Source organism: Manacus vitellinus, unplaced genomic scaffold (assembly GCF_001715985.3).
Source record: "Manacus vitellinus isolate BGI_N305 unplaced genomic scaffold, ASM171598v3 scaffold_31_pilon, whole genome shotgun sequence".
Taxonomy (NCBI): Eukaryota; Metazoa; Chordata; class Aves; order Passeriformes; family Pipridae; genus Manacus; species Manacus vitellinus.
The window spans coordinates 8,327,024-8,354,335 of NW_021940379.1; the positions used below are offsets into that span (position 1 = coordinate 8,327,024).

Genomic DNA, 27,312 nt, shown 5'->3' on the forward strand with positions numbered 1-27,312 from the left:
TGGAGAAGTTCAGCTTCCTCTGTATAGACAAGTCCTTTGGAGCCAGAGTCCAAGAGCTCTGCTTCAGAGAGGTGCTGCTACACTGTTCTGGTCTATAAATGACAAATTTCAAGAAGAAATTGATTTTTCTGTTGGACAAAAGTAATCATAGGCTAAAACATTTACTTTAAAAATTGCCCTTGTAAAAATATTTCCATTGGAACCTTAGAGTATTAAACTGAATTATTTATGCTATTATATGTATGCAGTTGTGAGAAAGGTGTTCTATATTGCTCTAATTTATTTTCCTTTCCATTTGGGAATACAGTATAGAAATTGAAATGTACCTTATTAGGGGAACAGAGCTACAGTATCATTAAAGCTGTGCAGGCACACCATATCACCAAGCCTGAAAACAGTGCATGAAACTTTGGGAGGAAAACCTGAAAAATTCCTGATATCAAACTGAAGAAATGAGGAATCTCTACTGAAGGGAAGCTGTAGAAAGATAACTGGTGTCATTTAAATGTGCCCTGATTAATAGAGAGATTGTATTACATACAAGAAAATTCTGCATCCTTTTTTCCTGAGAACTGTGTCTTTTCTAAGGTATTATGATATGATTTCAGTGCTTTTAACTGAGAGGTTAATTAAAGTATTAATGTTTAAATTGACTGAGAACCATTATGATAAGATTAGAGATGCTGTGGTGCTGCTGAGCAGAGCCAGTTCTGCAGTGAGTGAAGTGTTGGAACTGTGTTGTGTGTACAAAGATGTGTCTGGATTCTTTTGTTGATGTTGCCAAACCCAGATCATAGTATGATATTCTGCAAATTTATTTATTTCTACAAAATTATTCCTGCTGGACAATCAGATGAAGTTCCTGACTAATGTAAAACCTCAAATATTGCACTTGCCCTTCTTTTTCTGCAGCAGCAGAGCTGGTGAGCTGCAGTGTTCACTGCTGTGTCCCCAAGATCCAGAGATCCTTCTCAGGGGCTTTTTCCTCTTCCCGTTTCTCCTGTCACCATTTCCTCTGCTCTCGTTCATTCCCCAGTTTATACCTTGTTTCACAGACTGTCTGTCCAAAGGAACAGAACCACCCTGAGCAGCTTTTCTGTTGTTCCTCTTACACCAGCACAGTGTCAGTCTGTGCCTAGGAGAGAACTCCACTGAACCAGGTTTCTTTGTGACCTCCTCATTGCTATTCATTGGTGGAGGTTGTCACATAAGGGTCAAATTAGAACTCAGTCAGCCAGAGCAGCAAGAGGACCCAGGCTCCAGATAGATTTCAGTGTAAGGTCTGAAAAGGAGTTTATTTGGAATATGTTTTTTATATATATATAAAAATTCTTTTTTCCAAAGGTGTTACTCTTTTGTCTGCAGAAACTGAATTATGCTTAATTTATTCTCTCTGGTCATTTGCTTGAGAATTAGTCTTTTTCTCATTCTGTCTCACGACTTTCATCTGTGGGTATATCATTGCACAGTTTTTTGTTACATCTAGTAAATTTTGAGCATAGAATTTACTTCTGTTTAGTTTAAGAAAAAATGAGTTTTCTGGCATGATGGTTCCATGCCCTTTGAGGCTGGATCCGTGCAAAGAAAGGATCATATTTCTGGTAATTTGGCTGAAACACAAGAAATTGTGTTTGTGCTGGCTTCAGGAAGGCAGACAGTACCTGGTCGAGCATAAAATCTGCTGGGCCAACATTTCTCTCTGAAAATGTTCTGAACCATCTGAACCAGCAGCGTGAGTTTGTCCTGGCTCTGCATTCCCTGCCATGTGGCTGCAGCATTTCTGATGTGGCAGTGGCTGAAGGCTGGTTGTGCTGCCTCACAGAACCTTGTCTGTGCCAGAGGGATCCTGTTCTGTGCATTCTGCAGAAAAACAGGGACTGAACTGGCAGGCACTGGCCCAGAGAAGTTTTGGTGCTAAATGTTTTAGGACAAAAGAGCTCAGAGATATACAGAGCTACACAGATGACCTGATATCCCAAGGGCTTCTTTCCCTCTGGTTTTGTGTAGGATCAGATTTACAGGCAGGTAGAACAAAGAAAGTGGCTGTAAGCTGTTGTGCAGTGGGCATATTTTAGAAATTCATGTCTCCTTTCTAAAAATGATCTTGAGCCATTTGGAGCTTGGACATCTGACACAGGGCCTGAAGTTGCATGCCTAAATAACAGTTATCATTTCTGAAGCATCATGTTAGGTTTCTGTGTTTTAAGTTGTCTGACCACAATATCCAGTTTGCAGCATTCAGTCATCCTCATTCCAGTCTAGAGCTTTTCCTGATTTAGGACATCAACAGTAAATCTCACAGAAACACACAGATATTGGTCCCAAATCACATTAACCAGGATGGGATTTTTTTTCCTTAGGAGTCTCAGGATTGGCTTCTCTGAAGTTAGGAGGAAAACAGTGTAATAAATAATTTCTACAACATAGTGAGAAGAACTTGGGAGATGACTGTACAGAAGAGACTGTAATATAATACCTTATTAACTAACTCTGTCTTCTCTTTCCTCTCTCTTGTAGCTGGTTCTGCTTCAGGCTGCTCTCCTGCTTTCTCTGTCCTGTTCTAGGCTTAGTGGGGGATGTCCCAGCAGCTCTAACCCTCAGGCCCCGGTACCTCTCTAGGTGTGTATGGCTCAGTTTTCTCTGCATGCCTTCTGGTGGTGCATGGGGGCAACAGTCACGTTGTGCTGCTCATCTCCTGTGGCACTCCAGGCTGGAAATGTCGTGGCATGTGTTACACTTCAGTTCCACACGTCCTCTCAAGCCCCATCTGTGCTTTTCCTTCCCTGTGGAAGCCCAGAGCTGCTGTTCCCATGCACACTCACAGCCCTTCCTGCTTGCCCTGCAGCTGCACGAGCTGTGCCAGCTTCTTGCTGCTCCTGTAGTGCCCCAGCTGCCAGCAGGGCCAGGGAGCCTTGGGCTGGGCTGGAGCAGCAGTGGGACAGCCCTGCTCAGCACTCACACTGTTGGACCCAAAAAATCTCCTGTGTGCCCTGAGAGCCACCTCCCCTCCTGCTGGGAGAAGCCTCTGTGGTGTTCTGGAGCTGCCCTGGACACTTCTCTCTCCAAACTCAGCTCACTCAAGTGCCTGAGTGCTTTAGGAAGGCAGAATCCTTTGAAAAGTGCAGGGGGGCTGAGGTTCTCCAGGGCTGTTAGGGTTTAGGTACTCAGATCTCACAGAACTTGACCCCTCTTCATCTGAAGGGCTCTTGACAAGCTCTTGACTATATTAGCAAAATCAGCATGCAGAGCTGACTCACTGTTTTGGGGGAGTACCAAGTGGCCACAGGCATGGCAGTGTTTCCAAGAGCCCCAGCCCTGGGTGTGAACTGGGGGACTCCTGTTTGGGCCCTTTGCACTGGGGGGATTTCCATCCTCACTGGGCACTCGAGCTGGCCTGGCTTAGGAGGGGCCTTTCAGTCCAGCACTTTGTCACAGGAAGGGGCAGAGAAAGCAGCTCCTCTTGCTCTGCTCCAGCTTCAATGCAACACTAATGTATTTGGAGTCACGTAGGCAGGAGAGATTTGCTGCTGTCAGCGTAGCCTTTGACACTGAAGGCAACTCTTTGCTGTGTTTAGAAATGCAGCCTAAGGAATAATTTTTACCTGGCTGCTGTAGGTGTAATATTTTCTTTTACTGATACCCTTTTCAATGCACTTTAATTTATTTACAAGTGGTAGCAAATTGCAAGTGGCAGCCCCAGTAACTGGCTCATGAGTCAGTACTTTTATTTTTCTCCTCTGGTCTAGACTGCTGATAATGTAAATTGTTGAAACCCTGGGTAAATAATTAGGAGTGCAATCAACAGCAAGCAGGTATTTATCTGCTAATAAAACATTTGAAATGCAGAAGTCTTTCTTTGTCCAACAGTTCTTAAAAGGCAGTTATTGGTCCTGCTGCTGTTTCTGCATAGCAATTAGGATTTTTATGGTCACTAATTGTACATCTGAAAATTTATACAGTTTATTTTCTGCCTGTGTCTTTCTTCGCACAGAGAAGAGAAGCACAATATTTATGGTTGTAAGGAGGTTAACACTGTATTTTCTGCGTGGAGATCTCTCTAGAGGTTTGTACCATTTATAGAACCCAAATTTTCTACGTTCTCTTGTGTGGCATCAAGGTCTTATATCTCATTAGGGATTTTCTGAATGAATCTTTGTCACATTCTCAGAATGTGACTTGAAAGTTGATATATCAGCTCAGTAATCAACTGTGATTTTTATTATTAAAGCTGTAACTACTTCAGAAGAGGGGCTTCTAGATTTTTCATGCACTCCTGATAATGCTTTTCCTTAGAACAGATACTTGCATTACATATTCTAAAGGGACCCTGCTTGTTTTAAATTTAGCTGCCGTAGGTTATATCCTGTCATCCCCACTGGATGCACTTTTTGAAATCAGTCCATAGAAATATCCAGCCTCTGGGACCCACAGAAGGTGACTTCTGTGTTGTTTCTCACATGGTTGCATGTGAGAAAAGGCAGTTTTAGCTGCAGACAGTGAATTCCNTGCCTGCCCAGGGTGGGGGTGACCCCTGCCAGACTCTGGGCTGAAGGCAGGCCCCTGTCCCTGTGCTGGGCTGGCACCCTGGGGCTGCTGGGTGAGAGCAGGGCTTTGGCTGTGTCTGCAGAGCCTCTGACAGGAGAAACTTGCACAGAAATTTCCCCAACTGATACAAAAAACAGCCCAATTATTCTCACTGAAGTTCTCCTAAAAGAGAAATTCAGCCTTGAAGGAAAGACCTACCAGGGAAGACTTCAGCCCAGAGGTTTAAATTTGGATAGAGCTACAAACCAATGAATAAAATGCTCTTATAATGAAGACATGAATCTCAGTTGTGAAAATTGCCACTCTCAGTGATGTAATAAAAATAAGTTTTGGTGGCTGTGTGAGTGTAACCCTTGGCAGTGCAAGCACAGCCCTGCCCTGCTGGTCCATGCAAGGGGAGATCTAAATGAGTAAAGAAGCCTGAGTCTGGACTAATCAGTGGGGTTACTGGGGCATCTGGATTTACCCAGGGATAAGAACCAGGCATGTCCTGAGGGTTGTTCTCTGAGGGCTCCTTAGACTGTCAGTTTAACCCCACAGAAGCCAAGATTCTTGGCTTCCCAGGGATGAGGATTCCTGCCTTGAAGGCTCAGCAAGGTCTTGCAGCTGGAGAAGGGGAGGTGAAGTGCAGTTCTTGTGACATTGATGTTCTGCCCCTCAGCCAGGCAGCCCCTCCCTGGAGCAGGATGGTTCTGAGTGTGGAACAGGGACTGCTGCTGAGACGTGGGGGCCAAAATGCATCCTATGGAATGAGGACTTTGTCCAAGGCTGTCATTAAAATGTCTCTGTTTCTTCTGCCTTTAGATGTTTATGCATGAACGGAGTGAGTGTTCGAGGCATCACATGAGCTAAATACTTTTATTTGGCTCAGAAATTATTTATTAGTTCTCAAATGCATGTTTGCCTTGTAATACTAAAAAGCTGTGGTGTTAATCAGCACGAACTTGGATTGCATCCTAAACTTACAAGGGTAAGGTGAACTTGGAGTGCATTTTAAACTTGCAGATGCTGGGACAGTGAAGGGTCTGCTCTGCACATGCCACTGCAGAAAGCAGATCCATAGTTTCAGTCTCACACAGTACATTTACTCAATGCCTCGGGCTTCCAAACACAGCTTGGGGAAAAAACCACTGGATTTAGAATGAGACAGATGTTCCTGAGGAGAATTAGAGGTGGTGGGCCTCATTCTGTTCCTTCCCTCTCTTTGTATTGCTTTAATCTCCTCCTCATTGATACTGTTCCTGGTTTAAAGCAACCTGAGGTTGAAACAGGGTTGTTTTTAATGGGAGAGGTGGAAATGCAGGAGAGTAATGCAGCAGGATAGGTTGGGAAGCAGCTAATAAAATTAATTTGATTTAGTAGCTTCAAGAATGAGACATGAATATTGGCATTATGTTCTTTCCTGTTTGTACTGATGTTTTCAGCTCCCTGATGGAGCAGCCACACAACCCACTGGATGTGGCTGTGAGAGGTAAATAAGACACATGGTCTGGAAAACAGCTGAGGGGTTTTGGTTTTGGGGTTTTTTTTCTCCTGAAAGCAGGTCAGAAACCACAGGAAGATGCTTGCTCTGAACACTTCAGAACTGTGAATTTTTTTTTCCTAGCAGTGCCAGTTTATTTTTTTAAAATGCTGTGGGAGACAGTAAGTATTTGATTGAGATGGGTTAAAGGATCTGTTTTCTCTTGATGCATTTATTTGCGTTCATCTTAAAGGTAGTAATTGGAAATGCCCCCATAAACCCCGAGATTGGAACCCTAGAATTAAAAAGCATTTGTTATTACCCAGGAATGTAGCTGTGCAGTTTTATTAGCCTTTCTTCTACTGTAATCTATGATCTCATTTAGCTGCATGCAGCCCTGTTCTTCTGAAACATAAAAAGAAGGAAATCTCTCAATAGCCTGAAATCAAATTATCTCTCTGTGTTAATCTACATGTAGAACACCCAAGCCCACTTCTTTAAAGGAAAATAGTTTTACTGATAAGCAAAGCTAGCCTGTGTGCTTTGGATACTAGAATTAAGTGGATTTTTGTGTGTGTGTGCAGAGTGCTATTTATAGCACCAATTAACTCCTCGTGGTCGGGGTAAGTCATTTGACACATCTGTTGCTGAGCTGAGGCACTCACTGTTCTGTGGGGTCGCACTTGGACTGTTTTTTCCTCTCCTCTCAAAATGTGTAGTGAAAGGACAATTTTCTGCCTAATGGCTCTTAGTTTAAATAAGCTGCCTGAGTGTGGTGCCTAAATAAGTTGTGTGCTGAGCCAAACAAGGGCATTTGGAGTGGGCATCAGGCTGCCTGAGTGCAGGGCTGGCCTCAGCCTTGGCATTTACCATTTTATTTATCTGTTCCATGGCAGCACAACAGTATCTTTTATGAAAGAGTTCTGAGCATCTGCAGGATTTTCCAGCCTTTCTGTGATATTTCAGTTGCTCTGGTTTGCCCATGAGAAGCTGCCTGGCTGTGGAAGTTTCCCACTGACTCTTGATCCTGCGTTTTGTGAGCTGGGAATTCAGTGCTCATGAATACAAGGCTGCTCTCAGCTCTAGTTCCCCACATACAGCCACTTCCAGACACTCCTGTCAGGAGCCTTTCTCTGAAAATGGAAGCCCTTTTACCAAAACTCAAAACATCCTGACACCCAGAAAAATGAGGAATCTGGTGTATTGTTTAATGAAATTTTTTAAGTAGTCTGTGGAAGTAATTGCATGGGGTTATAACAGCTCGTGTTTGGCTTATTTGGGGCCAGATTGGATTGTATATTTATGAAGCCAAGCTTGAAAATACAGGGGAAAGACTGAGGGAGTGGAGTTCTGAACTGTGCTGCTTTTGATCTTTATCTTTTTCGCTTCCTCGCTGAAATAGCCTTGTTCTAAGGGCAGATGTATTGATTTTGGGTGGCTCTGCTTGCAAGGCAGGCTCTGCAGAAGGAAGCATTTGTGCTGAAGATGAGCTCAGTCCCAGTCCATGCCCCCAGCCCTGCCCAGGCAGCAGCACTGGTGCTTCATTGAAGGGCTGCTGTTATCCAGCAGGCACAGACAGAGGTGCTTCCCGTGCTGCTGGGAAGCCATTCCTGCAGGAGGGTGGTCCCAGTGGAATTCTGTGCTCGGACAGATGTGCAGGGGTGTGGCCATGGCTGCTCACAGCAGAGGGACAGGGGTGAAGTGTCTGCTGATGAGGGTGAAGCTCCATAGTCAGAGCTCCTGCTGAAAGCAGCTCTGAGAATACTTGGAAACCTGAATATCCATGAATCAGAAAGGGAACACAAAGTGCAATCCATTTTCAGGCAGAACTCCTTATTGATTTCGGTGGGGGAGACCTTTGAGAAATCAATGGCGTGCAGCAGCTTTAGTATGCAAGGACACGTGTTGTGGGGTGTTAAAGTGATCAGCTGTGAACTAATCAGGCTGGTAGCAATCATGTTTGGCAAGTTCCAACGCACAGGAAAAGGTGTCAGAGGTTTGGGAAGGAGCAAGTTTACTGTTTCTATTCCAAGAGAGATTGCAAAGTATGATCTTGTCCATTCTGCCTTTAATTTTCAAGTTGCATTTTGTTTCTATAGAAAACCAGAAAATATAAAGAAAAAGATAAATTTTTCTGAGGATAGGTAAAAACACAGGCCTGATCATTATGGTGTACAGTATTAAGCAAATGGAATTGCTGAAATCATCAAAATATTCAGAACTGTTTCCACGAGGTTGGTGCACAGCATTCAGCTCAGCTGGTTATTTCAGACTTGGCTTCTTGGTGTGGGGATGAAAGTGCTGTCTTCCAAATGCTACCCAGCTACAGGGCATCAGTAGAAATCATGCAGGGCTGATTCTCTGTATGCAGAGAGTGAGGTATTAATGCTGCTGGTCTTTTCCTGGCCGTGGCTCAGATGGCAGCATTAACCCCTGGGAGGTAGAACAGTAGCAGGGGTTGTAGTGGGCACATTCCAACCCAACACCCTGAAGGCAGAACTGGCCCAGCTCTGCCTTGTTCCCTGTTCTGGGACTTACGAGGCTTCTACAGAAACTGTTCCACCTGGACCCCCCTTGGGAATACGTGAGGATTGTTTGTTTGCACCGAGAATTCACAGTTCACAGTGTGGATTTACAGACCATCACACCCCCATTAAACCTTAGTGTGGACACTCAGGAGGTGGGAAGGAACGGGATACTGTTTTATGCTTAATTAACACAAACACCAATCTCTGAAGGAACTGTGGTGTAATGAGCTCTCTGGGATGGAGAAGTTCAGCTTCCTCTGTATAGACAAGTCCTTTGGAGCCAGAGTCCAAGAGCTCTGCTTCAGAGAGGTACTGCTACACTGTTCTGGTCTATAAATGACAAATTTCAAGAAGAAATTGATTTTTCTGTTGGACAAAAGTAATCATAGGCTAAAACATTTACTTTAAAAATTGCCCTTGTAAAAATATTTCCATTGGAACCTTAGAGTATTAAACTGAATTATTTATGCTATTATATGTATGCAGTTGTGAGAAAGGTGTTCTATATTGCTCTAATTTATTTTCCTTTCCATTTGGGAATACAGTATAGAAATTGAAATGTACCTTATTAGGGGAACAGAGCTACAGTATCATTAAAGCTGTGCAGGCACACCATATCACCAAGCCTGAAAACAGTGCATGAAACTTCGGGAGGAAAACCTGAAAAATTCCTGATATCAAACTGAAGAAATGAGGAATCTCTACTGAAGGGAAGCTGTAGAAAGATAACTGGTGTCATTTAAATGTGCCCTGATTAATAGAGAGATTGTATTACATACAAGAAAATTCTGCATCCTTTTTTCCTGAGAACTGTGTCTTTTCTAAGGTATTATGATTTCAGTGCTTTTAACTGAGAGGTTAATTAAAGTATTAATGTTTAAATTGACTGAGAACCATTATGATAAGATTAGAGATGCTGTGGTGCTGCTGAGCAGAGCCAGTTCTGCAGTGAGTGAAGTGTTGGAACTGTGTTGTGTGTACAAAGATGTGTCTGGATTCTTTTGTTGATGTTGCCAAACCCAGATCATAGTATGATATTCTGCAAATTTATTTATTTCTACAAAATTATTCCTGCTGGACAATCAGATGAAGTTCCTGACTAATGTAAAACCTCAAATATTGCACTTGCCCTTCTTTTTCTGCAGCAGCAGAGCTGGTGAGCTGCAGTGTTCACTGCTGTGTCCCCAAGATCCAGAGATCCTTCTCAGGGGCTTTTTCCTCTTCCCATTTCTCCTGTCACCATTTCCTCTGCTCTCGTTCATTCCCCAGTTTATACCTTGTTTCACAGACTGTCTGTCCAAAGGAACAGAACCACCCTGAGCAGCTTTTCTGTTGTTCCTCTTACACCAGCACAGTGTGTCTGTCTGTGCCTAGGAGAGAACTCCACTGAACCAGGTTTCTTTGTGACCTCCTCATTGCTATTCATTGGTGGAGGTTGTCACATAAGGGTCAAATTAGAGCTCAGTCAGCCAGAGCAGCAGGAGGACCCAGGCTCCAGATAGATTTCAGTGTAAGGTCTGAAAAGGAGTTTATTTGGAATATGTTTTTTATATATATATAAAAATTCTTTTTTCCAAAGGTGTTACTCTTTTGTCTGCAGAAACTGAATTATGCTTAATTTATTCTCTCTGGTCATTTGCTTGAGAATTAGTCTTTTTCTCATTCTGTCTCACGACTTTCATCTGTGGGTATATCTTTGCACAGTTTTTTGTTACATCTAGTAAATTTTGAGCATAGAATTTACTTCTGTTTAGTTTAAGAAAAAATGAGTTTTCTGGCATGATGGTTCCATGCCCTTTGAGGCTGGATCCGTGCAAAGAAAGGATCATATTTCTGGTAATTTGGCTGAAACACAAGAAATTGTGTTTGTGCTGGCTTCAGGAAGGCAGACAGTACTTGGTCGAGCATAAAATCTGCTGGGCCAACATTTCTCTCTGAAAATGTTCTGAACCATCTGAACCAGCAGCGTGAGTTTGTCCTGGCTCTGCATTCCCTGCCATGTGGCTGCAGCATTTCTGATGTGGCAGTGGCTGAAGGCTGGTTGTGCTGCCTCACAGAACCTTGTCTGTGCCAGAGGGATCCTGTTCTGTGCATTCTCCAGAAAAACAGGGACTGAACTGGCAGTCACTGGCCCAGAGAAGTTTTGGTGCTAAATGTTTTAGGACAAAAGAGCTCAGAGATATACAGAGCTACACAGATGACCTGATATCCCAAAAGCTTCTTTCCCTCTGGTTTTGTGTAGGATCAGATTTACAGGCAGGTAGAACAAAGAAAGTGGCTGTAAGCTGTTGTGCAGTGGGCATATTTTAGAAATTCATGTCTCCTTTCTAAAAATGATCTTGAGCCATTTGGAGCTTGTACATCTGACACAGGGCCTGAAGTTGCATGCCTAAATAACAGTTATCATTTCTGAAGCATCATGTTAGGTTTCTGTGTTTTAAGTTGTCTGGCCACAATATCCAGTTTGCAGCATTCAGTCATCTCATTCCAGTCTAGAGCTTTTCCTGATTTAGGACATCAACAGTAAATCTCACAGAAACACACAGATATTGGTCACAAATCACATTAACCAGGATGGGATTTTTTTTCCTTAGGAGTCTCAGGATTGGCTTCTCTGAATATTGTTTCCTTTTCCTCCAAGTTAGGAGGAAAATAGTGTAATAAATAATTTCTACAACATAGTGAGAAGAATTTGGGAGATGACTGTACAAAAGAGGCTGTAATATAATACCTTATTAACTAACTCTGTCTTCTCTTTCCTCTCTCTTGTAGCTGGTTCTGCTTCAGGCTGCTCTCCTGCTTTCTCTGTCCTGTTCTAGGCTTAGTGGGGGATGTCCCAGCAGCTCTAACCCTCAGGCCCTGGTACCTCTCTAGGTGTGTATGGCTCAGTTTTCTCTGCATGCCTTCTGGTGGTGCATGGGGGCAACAGTCACATCGTGCTGCTCATCTCCTGTGGCACTGCAGGCTGGAAATGTCGTGGCATGTGTTACACTTCAGTTCCACACGTCCTCTCAAGCCCCATCTGTGCTTTTCCTTCCCTGTGGAAGCCCAGAGCTGCTGTTCCCATGCACACTCACAGCCCTTCCTGCTTGCCCTGCAGCTGCACGACCTGTACCAGCTTCTTGCTGCTCCTGTAGTGCCCCAGCTGCCAGCAGGGCCAGGGAGCCTTGGGCTGGGCTGGAGCAGCAGTGGGACAGCCCTGCTCAGCACTCACACTGTTGGACCCAAAAAATCTCCTGTGTGCCCTGAGAGCCACCTCCCCTCCTGCTGGGAGAAGCCTCTGTGGTGTTCTGGAGCTGCCCTGGACACTTCTCTCTCCAAACTCAGCTCACTCAAGTGCCTGAGTGCTTTAGGAAGGCAGAATCCTTTGAAAAGTGCAGGGGGGCTGAGGTTCTCCAGGGCTGTTAGGGTTTAGGTACTCAGATCTCACAGAACTTGACCCCTCTTCATCTGAAGGGCTCTTGACAAGCTCTTGACTATATTAGCAAAATCAGCATGCAGAGCTGACTCACTGTTTTGGGGGAGTACCAAGTGGCCACAGGCATGGCAGTGTTTCCAAGAGCCCCAGCCCTGGGTGTGAACTGGGGGACTCCTGTTTGGGCCCTTTGCACTGGGGGGATTTCCATCCTCACTGGGCACTCGAGCTGGCCTGGCTTAGGAGGGGCCTTTCAGTCCAGCACTTTGTCACAGGAAGGGGCAGAGAAAGCAGCTCCTCTTGCTCTGCTCCAGCTCCAATGCAACACTAATGTATTTGGAGTCACGTAGGCAGGAGAGATTTGCTGCTGTCAGCGTAGCCTTTGACACTCTGAAGGCAACTCTTTGCTGTGTTTAGAAATGCAGCCTAAGGAATAATTTTTACCTGGCTGCTGTAGGTGTAATATTTTCTTTTACTGATACCCTTTTCAATGCACTTTAATTTATTTACAAGTGGTAGCAAATTGCAAGTGGCAGCCCCAGTAACTGGCTCATGAGTCAGTACTTTTATTTTTCTCCTCTGGTCTAGACTGCTGATAATGTAAATTGTTGAAACCCTGGGTAAATAATTAGGAGTGCAATCAACAGCAAGCAGGTATTTATCTGCTAATAAAACATTTGAAATGCAGAAGTCTTTCTTTGTCCAACAGTTCTTAAAAGGCAGTTATTGGTCCTGCTGCTGTTTCTGCATAGCAATTAGGATTTTTATGGTCACTAATTGTACATCTGAAAATTTATACAGTTTATTTTCTGCCTGTGTCTTTCTTCACACAGAGAAGAGAAGCACAGTATTTATGGTTGTAAGGAGGTTAACACTATATTTTCTGCGTGGAGATCTCTCTAGAGGTTTGTACCATTTATAGAACCCAAATTTTCTACGTTCTCTTGTGTGGCATCAAGGTCTTATATCTCATTAGGGATTTTCTGAATGAATCTTTGTCACATTCTCAGAATGTGACTTGAAAGTTGATATATCAGCTCAGTAATCAACTGTGATTTTTATTATTAAAGCTGTAACTACTTCAGAAGAGGGGCTTCTAGATTTTTCATGCACTCCTGATAATGCTTTTCCTTAGAACAGATACTTGCATTACATATTCTAAAGGGACCCTGCTTGTTTTAAATTTAGCTGCCGTAGGTTACATCCTGTCATCCCCACTGGATGCACTTTTTGAAATCAGTCCATAGAAATATCCAGCCTCTGGGACCCACAGAAGGTGACTTCTGTGTTGTTTCTCACATGGTTGCATGTGAGAAAAGGCAGTTTTAGCTGCAGACAGTGAATTCCTTGGCAGATGGGCCCCTGCAGGGCGTGACTGAGGAAACCTGAGTTCCTTCTGTGCAGCACCTCTGAGGAACCTGTCTCCAGTCATCATCCCTGACCCATCCAGACCCTTTTCTTGGGCCTGGAGCATCCCCTTGGCTGAGGTGCCCTTGGATCTGTAGCAGTGTGTTCCTGTGCTCCTGCATGAGGGCAGTGGGAATTAGTAACCCAGGAGGTGTTTTCTAGAATATATAGTTAGAAATGCCCCCCATGTATGTTTTTCCCAGAATAGGATTAGTGCCTGGGTCTGGGAAGTCCCAGTGCTTTCCCACCCCAAGGAGTCAGTGAGCACGTCTGCACCCCTGGAGGACAGACAGCCAGCCAGAGCTGCCTCCATCTGTGCACAGGCAGGGAAGCACAAAAGCAGAAATGTGCAAGTTGGCTGCACAGGAGCCAGCTGAGGCCCAGAGGGTCTGGCTGTGTTCATGTGCAGCTGTGCCAGGGCTGAGCACACTGAGAGGGAGCAGGTGAGTCTGGGACTTCCCAGGAATCGTGCTGTCCTTTGAGATGGCTGTGATTCTGCTTTGCAGGAAACAGGGTGGTCTCTGAAGGCTTTACAGACTTTAATAATCTAGTGGAAGGTCTCAGAAGTTCACAGCTTGGTGGGTATTTGACTAATTTGTGACATCTGGAGAACCCTTTGGTGGTTTTTGGTTTTCTTTCAGAATCTAAACAGAACTTAAATCAATACATAAATGAGAAAAGTCACTTCTGCCTCCTGGTCTGCAAAAGTGAAAGGCTCAAGTCATGGTTATGTGTAAACAGGATGAGATCAATACATGGTAATCCTGACACTGTTCCCAGTGTGATTTCGTAGTAACCCCCACCCTTCAGCAGCACTGTCAGAGTTAACAGTGAACACAGCTCCTGGCAGGTGATTTCCCATGAAATCAAGGTGTATGTCATTGGCTTGGGGTCTGTTACTTCTGCCCCAGTATCTTTGGGGCCCGTTGGATGATTTCAACCATATATGACAAAAGAAAGGAGACCTCGGGCCTACTAAGGAGTTTCCAACAAGCTGTGAAAATATGCAGCTTAATAGCTACTAATATTCCTGCTTTGGGAACACACCAGTACATGACCATGTTATCACTCACTACCAAAGAATCTGCACAGGAGAAGGATCTGATAAATGGAAAATGCATCAGTCAGGAGCATGTGCATCATCTGAGGGCACTGAACGATGGATTGCAGAGCATTAGGAAACCAGGGTTTGGAACTATCTGTGCTCATGGAAATCCTTGTTGATAGATGGAAAACAAAGAGTCTTTGGCAGCACATCAAGGGACAATTTCTCAGGATTTAATTCTCAGCACAGAGTATGAACAGTTCTTGAATTACAGGAGCTCGAGGCAGTTCTGCCTCTGCTTCTCTCAGAGGTGTTTCAAGTAGTCCAGTGGTAAACTGGTTACTTTTTTAGTGAAAAGGTTCTGGTGAAACCATCATTTATGCTTATGTTGTGTTGCTGATTTCAAACTCTTGGGAAAACATTTTAAATGATGTTCATGTCCCAGATCTATGGATCAATGGGGAGTTTTACTTCATGCACCATACAGCTGGAGATAGGGTTTTAAATGGGATACTTCATAACCCTGCTAGAGAAGACATAAGGCAGAAGATACATCCCATATAGCTGGTTCCCGAGTTCTTTTTTCTGCATTGAGAGACAAGCAGCCCTGTGTGTTTTCCATGGAAGATGTTTGATTTTGGCTTTTTCATTTGCATTATTAGCGAGCAGCTGCATGAAGGGCCGTTTCATTGGCTGAAATCATCAAGCACATTTCAACTGTAATTGCACACTCTGCATTTAAAAATGTTTTCCATATTACAGTGTGCTGCTTTAATTTAAAAATGAAAACTATTTTCAGCTACTGTCTGTTAAGTTTGGACTGGGGGTGGGAAAAATGGATGCAACTGTTTTCTTGCACCATGACGTTTCTGTCCTTAAAAATGTTAATCTTCTCACTTATGCTGTTAAAGACAGAAATTCCAGGTGTCTGTAGTGAGAACGTTCCTCATTCCCTCCAAAGCTGTATCTTTTTTTATATATTTAAGTACATTATTATTTGCACAGTGAAATTAGCTTTGCAAGAGGGATGAAAACCCTCGTCAGAGCAATTCTAGCAAAAAGATCAAAGGAATGAAATATAAATTCTCTCCAAGGTGAGCATATGTTTTTTCTTTCTTTTTTTGAACAGGGAAGTCTTAGATTAATTTAAAGCCAAGTTAATGGATGGAAAGATGGATGCTTTTCACAGAGCACTGCAGTTTGGTTCTTAGAGCGAGCCGTATTTCAGTGGGGTGACTAACATGTGCATTTTTATCTTTAACCTCTGACCTGTGCCCTCCCCACCCTTTGCCTTGACCCCTTCCCGCTTGCCCCGGTCAGTTCCCCGGCAGGACGCTTGCCAGCGGCCATGGATGACTATGATCTCAGGTCAGCTGCCAGCATTCTGGCCTCAGTGAAGGAGCAGGAGGCCCGCTTCGAGCGGCTCACCCGGGCGCTGGAGGAGGAGCGGCGCACCGTGTCCCTGCAGCTGGAGCGCGCCAGCCAGCCCGACAGGCTGAGCATCTGCAACATTGGCAACGGGCAGCCCCTGGCCACCGCCTGGCAGCAGCTCGTCCTGCAGGTAACAGCCTGCTCCCTTCACCTGGCCCCGGAGCTCACCTGGAGCACAGGCCCCGGCCCACACAGCCAGGGGCACCGGGGGGTGGGCAGCGTCTCATCCCTTGTCTCCCGATAGCCCAGAGCTGCGGCGCTCCATCCAGTCCTTTGGTAGCTCAGGCTTCAGAGCCTTGGCTCAGAAGTTGTTTTTATTTTCTCTTTGCTCATGGGATCCTTTAAAAACTATGTGCATAATTGAGTGTAAACCCCAAACAGAGATCTTCACGCCCTTCTCTGAATCTGTGCACTTGCTGTAAGTGTGGTGATGTGCTGGTGACTGGAAAAGAAGGCTGAATCATAATCTCCATAGCAAACAAAATTTCCATCAGAAATAGCTGGACTTTGAATAGAGGGAGCAGCATGAAAAGCAGGAATTTCCCTCCTGCAAAGCCTTATTGTTTGTGGAGGGAGGACTTCATAATTTGTTTCTCATGTGTAGTGAATTGATAGACTTTATTTTAATGATGCAAACTGGCTTTGTGGGTAGCTTTAGATTTCCAAATATTGTCTTGCTTGATACAGGTTCTTTAACTGTTTAAATGTGCAATGATAAACTACTTAATGTCTCTGAATTACTTCAGCTGGCAAATCCCTCTGACACACAAGGTAAGTCATGCAGAAGCAATAGTGCCATTTGTGAAGGTCTGTTTCCTAAGAAAACATTGTTCAACTCAGAAACTCTGGGCTGTGGGGATTCTCCAAGTTGTTTCCCAGTCATACCAGACTGTTTTACTATTATCCTTGTGTTGAGCTGTGTTCAGGCAGACTCCACGTTCTGTTCTGTTCTGTTAGCACTGTTTGTCTGTGCACAGCTACCACGGTGCTGTGCGTGTAGATGCCAGAATTTGGGACTTCATGTGAAAGGAGCAGCCTGCACTGGTTAAGCCAAAAGTCTGACCGTGGCTGGTAGGAGCTGTAGGTTGTTATCCTCTGATGAGCAGCTGGGCTGGGAGAGGGGAGTTGTGCTTACCTGTTTTTTACAGGAAAAGGACAAGTTCACCTTCACTTTTTCTGAACGGCTTTGTGCAAAGTGCCTGATTAATAGGTTCAGAATGAAATTCCTGATCCACAAAACTGATGAAGCATGAGTTTTCTGCAGTGTAATGGCTTAAGGTCCAGCCACTTCCAAGAAAACTTAATAAAAGAGTTTTAAGTTACTGGAGTCTACGTGACTCTTATGGAGAAACAGCCCTGTAAATGACCCCAGACTGGATCTGTGTACACTCAGCTCATTGCCACTGGGTGAGGGGAGCTTTAGTTCCTAAATAATTAGCATTGAGGTTTTTAGAGTAGCTTGTATATGAAATAAAATGGTTGAATAGCTAAATATGCACAGTTAAGAATTAATGTCATGTTATTTGTATGAATTCTCATTAAATATACTGAGGGCCAAATTCCTCCCTGACTTACTAGAATTAATTATCTAGTGTTTAAATGAAAGATGAAAGCTGTACATTCAGTCTTAGAATATATAATGATTTTATCTTTAGTATTATATATTGCATTTCACTGAGAAGAGTACACACAGCAAAGGCATCTGAGCTCTGCTGTCTGTGAGGATGGCTCAGGCACAGGAGTGAAATACAGTTCTCTGGAGCTGTGTTTCAGTGAGGACTGGCTGAGTTCTGTGCATCATCCTGTTCAACCATTTGTTGTAATGAATATTACAAAACAAGTAGTAGCTTTTCCATTTGGAAGTTGTCTCTGGCTTTGACAGTGGGAGCCACCTGACTGGCCGTGGCTGTTGGTTTTTGGAAGTGCAGGTTGTACTAAAGAGAGAAGAGCAGTGTGTTCGTGTATGTTTGTGTTTGCCTCTCTAGTTTTTGAGGTAACTGATGCAGATGGGTTGTTGCAGTGTCCTGAGCCCTGGAGCCTTGGCAGGGGCTGCCTTTTGCTCAGCTCAGGGTGCAGGCACAGCACAGGGAGTCTGAGTGGTTGCTGAGCAGCACCTCTCCCTGTCTTCTACATGTTCAGGTATCTCACTGATACTGTTTTTTACAGGCTTGATAAATCTTACCCCTCCTCCTGTGGGAGGTGTTTGGTTTCATCTCCCTGGCTGTATTTCCCTTCTGTTCAGCCCAGCCCTGTGCTGCTCTTGGCCACGGGAGCCAAGGTGGGCAGGGACAGTGGGACTGTGCCCTCGTGGGGTGTGTGCTGGGCTGGGTGACTGCCCAGAGCTGCAGGGTTCCCCTGCACGGCTCACCAGCCACAGCACAACTCTTTAATAATAAAGAATATTCTTTTTTTATGTATGCTTTTATTAAAACATTAGACATGTGAAACCTATTAACCACGAGGCCATATCCTGCCTTGGTTTCCATTGGCATGGCTCCATGGGTTCAGAGGAGCTCTGCCAGTCTGATCAGCTGGGGAGCTGAACAAGGTTTGCATTCAAAGATTGTTTCCCGTTGGTGCACGGTGACAACTTCCATTCCTGTTAGTGTTCCATAGCCAAAATAAAGTACAGCATTCAACAAACTGATTTTGCCCACAAATGCACTGTAACAATACTTTGACTCCAGTGATTTTGCAGTGCCCTGTAGGGATTCGAGGGGGGTTCCTGTCAAAAAAAGATAAGTATTATCCCCCTCCTTACAGTAGGAAAGCTGGGGGAGTTGCCACATCTGTATTTATGGGATAAATAACACAAATCAGTCCCTTGCATGCTGGTCCAGGGTTTTACTGATCAGATAGATTGACTCTTGTGTGCCTGTTGATGGGTTGATCTGAGAAGTCTTCACCCTAACAAAATCATCCAGTAATTAAAAATTTATTACATTTGACTGTTACTTCCAGTTTCTTAGGTTCCCAATAGTGGATTTGTTGGGGTGTTTTTATGTTGGTTTTTTTTTAGATATATCATCTGCCACATTTGGCTGAGGAGACACCAGAGTAGCTTAAACTCAAATCAAAGACTGTGTATGTGTACATTTTTTTTTCTTAGAATGATACTTTTGTTGAAGACCTAGTGGCATTAAATTGGTAGTCTTGTTGGAAGTTTTATATAATTCTGAACTTTATGGAATACTTTTACCCCCTCCCAACAAAGAATATCCTAAAATACCATCTTGAAATGTCAAAAATCAACCGAGTTAATAAAATTAATTTTTTTCATTTTGCACATGTGACTATAGCTCTTCAAAAACAGCTTGTGGAAAAAAAGCTACAGAATATTTTCATATTTCATACTATTTGGATCATTTATATTTCAACTTATGTTCCAGAGAAATAACACCTGTTCGAAAACCAACAAACACATTTTTCCTTATTTTTTTTCCCCTGTTTTTTTAGGCAGGTGTTTTATAGCCATAATTAAGCACCAATATTCTTCAGTCTTTATGTTAATCTGAGGTACCTCTGCCAAAAATGACATTTAGTGAAATGAGGGTCAGCTTCAAGTAAAAGGTGAACTCTAAAACACACCAGAACACATGGTGAGAATTAAAAAAAAATACAAGATTAGCTCAAATTGCTTTTCTGAGAAAATACCATCGAGTTAACCTTTCTGAGTTAGTGTGGGCAACAATAACACTTCTGTCTGTATTGCATTACTTCTATTTAAGATTCTCTGCTCCACAGTGATGTAGGACAGACTGATAGAATATAGAGGCTGTTTCCAGTGCTTTGATAGCTAAGAACATGGTTACATTAATATTGTATATAATGGGTGCATTAATATTGTATATATGGTTGAACATATACAGAGAGGAAGGAAAAATGGGTTCTGAGCTGCACTGAATCTTCACCTTCCCTTTCTTTTCCTCTCCATCTCCTACAGGAAGCAGTTCCATCTTTGTGTCCAAAGTTTTATGTAATTAGTTCTAATCTGTGGTGCCTCTTGGCTTCCTGTGTTGTGTAACATATTTGTGCTGATATTAAGGGACTGACAGCATGGAAAATTACTTTTTGGGTTTTTTTGCCTTGCAGGTAAGGTCAGGTTCAGACAGCAGTGCTGTTGGTTCCTGACAGCTCCCTGGTGTTCCCGTACTGTTCCTGCTGCAGTGCCAAGGACTCAGAAAAGGCCTCTTTGGTAGTTAACCCCTGGGTGTTTGTGTCTGCCTCTACTGAGTGGATAGCAAAATGTTGAAAGAATTGTAGGGATAGTCCTAATTCTTTACCAAACCAGCTGAAACTGTGGAGATGCACATTGTGCTTGAGGGGAACAGCATGATTTGGTGTCAGTCTCTGTTCTTCAGCTGCTGCTGCTGCCCCTGCTCAGCTCCCCTCACTCTGTACCTTGGCTCCTGTGTTCTCTGCCCTGCAGGTCCCTGGGAATTATTCCCATGGGAGTCACACATGCCCTGCCCTCAGCCTGATCCTGCACATTCAGGACCTGTGAGTGGTCTGAGTTTCTAGGAGCCACCTGGGTCAGGTTTCAGCTTCTGCATTTGTGCAACTATTCAGAGGTTCCGGGGGGAGGAATGGGGGAGATTTGGGAATATGATTCCCATGGGAGAATGAGTTATTAGATCAGAATTCAGTGTGAGCTGTGAGACCCTTGCAGTCCTCAGGAATCCCAGCAGTCAGGACCTGGCCCAGGAGCCATCACTCAGCTGCTCTTCAGGGAGATGTGTTCCCTGTGCCTGAGGGGTGAGCCCGTCCCTGGTTTCTGCTGTGTTGGACATGACAAGAACTGCATTTAGCCTGGAGCTTTTGCTGCCTTTTTGATGGACATTGTCCCACCTCTGTGAAAGACCAGCTCCTGGTTTACTGTGAGTCAGGCCCTGTTGGTGACAGCTCAGCAGTGGTGGGAACTGGATGCAAGGAGTTGGTGTTTCTCAGGCCCAAAGTGCTGCAGGTGCCTTCAGGAGCTCTCCTGGGATTACTGCAGGTGTCAAATAGAGACTTGACAAGGTGACAGCATGGCATGTTGCATCACTGGGAGCTCAAGGAGCTCCTGCTGTTTGCCTTTCTGCTGGGATGACCCAAATTCCAAAAGAAATTCTAGAACCTGCTTCCTGTATTGCAGGAGGAATTCCAGAGCACAAGGCTAACAAAAAAAATAGAGTTTGTGCACCAGGCATCCTGGTATACATCATATGGGAGGCTCTGGAAAGGGACTCGGGCAGTATTGCTGGGAGAAATTACATTTGCTGGTTCTTCTCTTTCTTGAATAATCTCTCCCCTATGGATTTTCTCCAGTCTTCATTTAAGGCCTTAGATGGTAAAACATGGATACAAGTGAATGGGAATACTGGCATCAATGTCAGCATCAGCTAAGATTTGACCAGCTGCATCAGAAACTGTGCACTGCCTTCCAGAAGGGATTTATTTGATAAGCAAACCACCTAAACCCCACTTATTAGAGTTATTTGGGGCTCAGAACTGCTGGCATGCAGCAGAATCCACTCCACATCTGAGAAGTGTTTGTCTAAAACTTGGTCAGCAAGCTTAGTTTAAAAAGTAGATTCCAAAGGATTCAATTAAAAAAAAATTAAAAAAAGAGAACCCAGCAACTGAAAAACTGACCCTCTGTTTGGAAAGGAAAGAATTATTTTCTTTTTTCCATCACAATGATTTGGTTTTTTCCAGACTTAATCACATACTATTTTATAGTTTTACATGTGCAGGTTGAAAATATACTTCTAGCTCCAAAAGGCAGAAATCTCATTTTTTTTTCTGTCATTAATAGTACCTCACATACACATCTCACACTTCATCTCTTAACTATGTGCTCTGCAACTTTGTGTGGGAACTCCTAAATTCCAAAGTGCCATCTAATGTTTGTCAGCAGGACAGCAACTGCCTTGCACTGGTGATTATAATAATGCAAAGCAATGACCACATTTACCCTAAGCATCTCAAGTATTTTTGCAGGGTTTTTTGCCTTGAGAATTTCAACTCCTTTTGTTTTGTGTGAATTTTTATTGAATGAGGTTTTGGAAGCAAGAATTGTCTTATTTTGTTTGCCAAGACTTGTGAAAAATCATTCTTTCACAATTGTTAACCTTTGTGGCCTAGAGCTCTGACAGGTTTAAATTAAAAACATTTAAATTGAATGACAGATTCCCTATTTCGTGATAATTTTCCAGGATTTTACATTGCTTTACTAATAGAGCTGTGTTTTCTTCTAGAAGAATATATAAGAGGAACACATTAAAATTTAATTCTGCTTGCTGTGTGTTCCTCATTATGTAAACAGGCATCTGGGTTGTTCTTTGCATGACATCTGAGTGTTACAACATTGGTAAGTATAAGAGCAAGTAATTATTAAAAATATCTTAAAAGAAGGAACATTAAAATGTAAACATTAAAGAGTAGCATCAAGTTTAACAGGATTTTTTTTGAAGCCAACTTTCTAGTCACATTTACCACATTTGCTTCTTGACTCATCTTACATTAAAGTTGTGATTTATTTCCATGTCCTGCTGCCTGTTTGTTCCTCAGCTCAGGCAGCAGAACATGATTAATTGTCCTGGCTTTTCAAGATTTTTAGTTCTCCTGCATTTTAGTTCCCAGGCACATGACTGTATTAGCTTAGCTGTGATGTTCAGGAAGAAAGGTTTTAAACCATCACAAAATCCTTTTGCTCTGTATCTCCCAATGATATGAGAAGATTTTGTTCCTAACACAGGCCTAGGTCTGTGCCCATAAGTGAGGCAGAGCTTTCTCCCTCCAGGGCACTGCACAGGAGCTGCTCCATCTTCCTGAGCCTCTGCCCTGGCAGAGCCACCTGTGGCTGCAGGAATGTTTTGCAGGAATGTTTTGCAGGAATGTTTTGCAGGAATGTTTTGCAGGAATGCTTTGCAGGAACTTTAAAGCTCCCAGGCAGCCCAACAGGCAGTTTCCTCTGCCCCTGAGCCCTTTGGGCTCAGTACCTGAAGGGCTCAGCCTGGCTTTGCAAACCCAGCCTTCCCTCTGGTTCCCTTTCAGCTGCCTGCAGGATCTGTGAGCTCTTGTGAACTAATGCTGAGAGCCCCAAATGAATGTTGGGTTATGATGACATTGATAAATCACTCACTCTTTTGCTGGTTTGAGCCATCTTGTTAATGGTTCAAATGATGTTCTCGCTTGCTTTGTCTCAGATGGGGAGCAATTCACTCAAGTCATCAGTGTGACTGAGAACAGAATGGCCAGGGATGGCCATGGGCAGCCTGAGGCTGTGCCAACTGTAATTAAAGCCTTTGATTTAAATAAATGTCATGGTTTAATCTCTATATAAATATAAAAAACCCAAACAAACAAACCAACAAAGCCCCACAGACCAACCAAACAAAAAGCCCAACAACTGCTTCCTTTTTTAACCTACCAAATTACTAGCTGAAGAGAATAGTTTTTAACCACAGTTGTGGTGACTGGGAAGTGCTGTAGAATACTGTCAGAGTTCATTTTAGAGACTTAGTCTAAAATGCTGGTGGAGTGGCATTTTTAGAATACTGTAAAGATAAAAAAGAACTATAGTGTCCGTGTTTCTAACCCATCTTGATTAGCTCTTCTTCCTTTTTGCAGTCTTATTTTCATATGTAACTATTTAAAATACAAGAAACTTGCTCTGGAATAAACTTCCTGCACAGAGACCTTAATGCTCTCTTCAGAAGGAACTGCAAAACAGCTTGAGGTTTTGGTTTAAGGAGGACAGTAATTGCCATGAAACTGGGTAGATTTTGCAGACAGTTATCAGTCCAGTACATCGTGGCAAACCACATTTTTGCCTTCTGGATGAGAGAATGACGTGTTAAGCTGGTACCTCTGAGCAAATGTTTGTAACATGTTGCTTGAAGTGCAGCACAAATCATCCAGAAAATCGAAAAACCGAAACAAAATCGAAGAAATAAAAAATAGTTAATACTGGGTCTATCTTTCCTGCATTTCAGGCTTTGTTTTCCTTTCCAATCACTACAGCATGAAATTATGGTCGCAGCACCAACCCTAAACTTGATTTGTTTTCCTTGCTGTTGTCATTGTTTTATAAATGCCATGGTGATTTAAATTTTTTTTTCATAAACTGGAGGAGATTTTTTTATTTTTATCCCCTTAAAATGCAGTTGATTCTTATCTAAATGAAGCTGCTGGGTAGAAACATAGGTCATTCATTCAACTGTGACCTATATATAGTGACATGCAGCTTCCTCTGTCCTTTTCTTCTCATGTAAGCAGTGCTGGCACCAGCCTGTCCTTGTTCTCCTGTCATATGACAACTTGGATGAAAAGGAGTTGACTGATATTGGATGTAGCAAGAGGGAAGCTGTGTTTGTATACAAATTAAAATCCCCTGAACTTGCTGAGATGCCTCTGGTGTTAACCTGCAGCAAGTGTCTGCTTCCTCTTTGCTCTATTGTTCTTAGGCCTTGTGATTCTGCAGAGCTCTTCTTTAGTACTGGTTTTTTAAATAAGGATGACACCTAAAACCATCCTCCATTTATATGGAGCAGACTGAGGTGATCTGGCTGTGTCTCCATCTCTAACCTTGCAGTGTGGAAGCAAGCAGATTGTCAAAACCATGTCCAAGGAGGTGTTGGAACTGTCCTGTGGATGTGTCCTGCTGGGGTCACACAACCATTCTGCAGCCAGTACAGCTGCTTTGGAAGGGCTGCTGTAACTTTTCAAATACATGTAAAAATGATGAAAATGCTAACAGGAAAAGATGTCAAATGCATCCTGGAGATGGAATGTTGTGTTTGCATTTGTCTGGACTAAAATCACCGTGGTGGGACACGCTGGCACACCACTGCCTGCTGTGCTTTAGTTCTCCCACTTCCCTGCTTTATTTGCTGCACAGAATTCACAGGAGGACAGTAAAATACCCTCGGCATGGAAGCCCCTCTTTGAGGACAGGCTCTGTAATTTGGAGAATTGCCATGGGTGATGGTGGTGCTTTTGCCTGTGTGGTTACCTGGGACTCTTGATTCATCTTGTGCCTCCTTGCTCTGCTGGGTTTATGGAAGTTACATATCACTGAGGCCATATGTTATGGTCCCAGGCAGAGCTGTAAACCATTTCCTTTTTACTGCCTCTGAGAGCAGATCAATCTATAGAGCAGCACCAGTGATGGGGAATTTTTTAAGGGTAATGGGAGAAAATAAGAAAAAAGAGCTTGGCCCAGATACTACACTGTTCCATCTTCCAAAGAATTAAATCCCTTCCTATTTATAAATTTTTAATTTCTCAGAGAGAAGAAGGAGGGTTTTCACTACTTTTGCAGCTGGAAAAAATGTGACAGATTAAGAATTTAAGGTTCATTAAAAAAAAGAGGGGGCGGTTGCAATGTAGTCAGCAGTCTGATACTAATGGATAGAGTGTTTGTTGCCAAAATTTGGAAGTTCAGTATAACCTTAGGGATCCAATCCATAACTCTTACTTAGATAATTAGTTCTTTGACTTCAGCATTGCCAAATCCCAGCATTCAGAATTATATGAGCTGGTAAAATATTGCAAGAGGCTAAAGAGGGGACTTAAGATGTAATTTGCCCTTTTAAAAAAAATAAAATCCTCTAGCTTTGAGTCAAAACATTCTCAAAATTAATTTATAACCAGGATGCCTACAAGCATCTATTATATTTTTGAAAGGAAAATAATGTTTTTAAATAATAACCTGACTCCAGAAGGTGGGACTTCAAAATTCAGCAGTGCTAATCTTTCACGTCTTGCACAAATATCTGTGGGTTTACAACATGAGAGACTTCTTACGTGAGTAAGAATTGGCAAATCCATCCAGGAGGGTTTTCAGTGTTGTCTCTTTGCATGCAGGAGCAGCTCCTTGGGTGCCCCATGGACACGGGCTTTCCTCTGGTCTGTGCTTTGACAGCGTGGAAAGGTCTGGCACAGGGCCAGGTTCATGCCCAAATTGAATGGTGCTGCTCTGTGCCAGCACGACAAAAGTGGAGCTATTTTAGTGTGTTAACTGAAGGGAAGTTGGACAAGGAGAAGGGGGAGGAGTGCTGTACAGAAGTACAGGAGACTCACAGAAACCGCGTTCCTTTTGCCGTGGCCTTGGAGTATTTTATTAATGGGCACTCCTGGTTGCCTCTGAATTATTCCCCTGTACATGGAGGACGTCTTTTCCCTCCAGTGAAGCAAATCACTTCACTTCAGCCAAACCTTGTGGAACACCTACCGTTGCCCTTGTCACAATATATGGCGTTTATTTTTAAACAAATTAGGATGAGTTGGGTGATGTAGTTCTGCCCTGTTCTTTGCCTCTACAATACAAAGCCTTAGCTCCAGTGTTCAGCTGGAATGCTGACACTGGCAGTAGCAGGAAGGCTGAAATTACAATTAAACAAATCTGAAACATTTCTTCTGGTCTTAAATGTCTGTATAGGAGATGCTGCATTTTTCACATTGATCCTGTAGGATTGATACCAGCTGTGAGTTACAATGACACTGGAAGTATGTTTTAAAATTTTCAGGGAACCTGAAGCTGAGATGAAAAGACTCTTTTGTGCTAAGGTGCCTATTCTGATAATTAAAGAAGATTAAATTGTAATGTACCTTCCTTTCTGCTTTATAGCTGGTCTCACTGTCTCTGACTCTGCCTGTTTTCTGGGGATAGTCTCTAATTTGATGTATCTTTCAGTCCTAATTACCATTGCCCAGCCAGCAGCTGTTACAGTGCTGGATTCACTTTCTGGTTTGCTGCAGGAACCCAGTGTGGAAGAGGAAACACAGCCATTGCCCCTTGGCTGGTGCCTGCAAGAAGTGCTGGGTTTTTAGCACTTGGAGAGGACTTTGCTGCCTCCCAGACCTGGCCAAGCGCTCCCAGGGAAGGGCAAGGCTTAGTTCCAGTGCTGGGTAAGCATGTCCTCCTGCGTGGCTCCGGGGGGAAAAATGCTTCAGGTTTAGTTAAGGTTGGTTTGCACCTCCCAACCTGCCTCTCTGGAGGTTTGGAGCTTGGCTGCCTGTTCGAAGACTGAATGTTAAAAAACAGGTGCTTCCAATTTGCTAGAAATAGGTGGATGTGCAAACCAGGTTGAACCGTGCTGTGAAGTCCCAGTTTTTGTTGCCGAATGTGGTGGATGCAAGGTTTAGCACATCTGGCATTCATTGTGGTATTCAATAATTTATCCGGAGAATCTCTTAATGAATGTGGGGCAGGTTTGTGGGCAGGTGAATGGTTTTAAAAAATGAGGCCAGTTGTACTTGGAGCTCTAAGCGTCGCCGCATCTCTGTGAGATGGAAAAGGGAGGAGACAGTGATGGAAGATCATCGTTCTCTGGTGTCGGTGCATCAGGGATGCCATTAATTTCGAAGTGAAGTGCGAAAAGTAAGCAAGCGCGAGGATTTCCTTTCTTGTGCGTTCTTGTCAGACCTGGCTGTGATTCCGTGCGGGCGCTGTGGGAAGGGCTCCCGGAGCCCGCAGGTTCCCGCTCCGCGA

The 27,312-nt window shown here is 43.5% G+C and overlaps 1 protein-coding gene across 9 annotated transcripts in view; it reads left to right on the forward strand.

The window, feature by feature from the left end:
- The window catches only part of ARVCF (ARVCF delta catenin family member), a 165,067-nt gene that overhangs the window by 6,009 nt on the left and 131,746 nt on the right, over window positions 1–27,312 (forward strand). For 6 of the 9 annotated variants that reach the window (XM_029961093.1, XM_029961094.1, XM_029961099.1 and 3 more), the window contains exon 1: window positions 15,751–15,963. The exons of 1 other annotated variant lie outside the window; for it this stretch is intronic. In XM_029961093.1, the coding sequence (XP_029816953.1) occupies window positions 15,751–15,963 (213 nt within the window). Of the gene's footprint in view, window positions 1–15,750; window positions 15,964–27,312 lie in introns of those variants that run through there. 2 more of the 9 variants (XM_029961101.1, XM_029961103.1) reach the window with 2 other exon arrangements.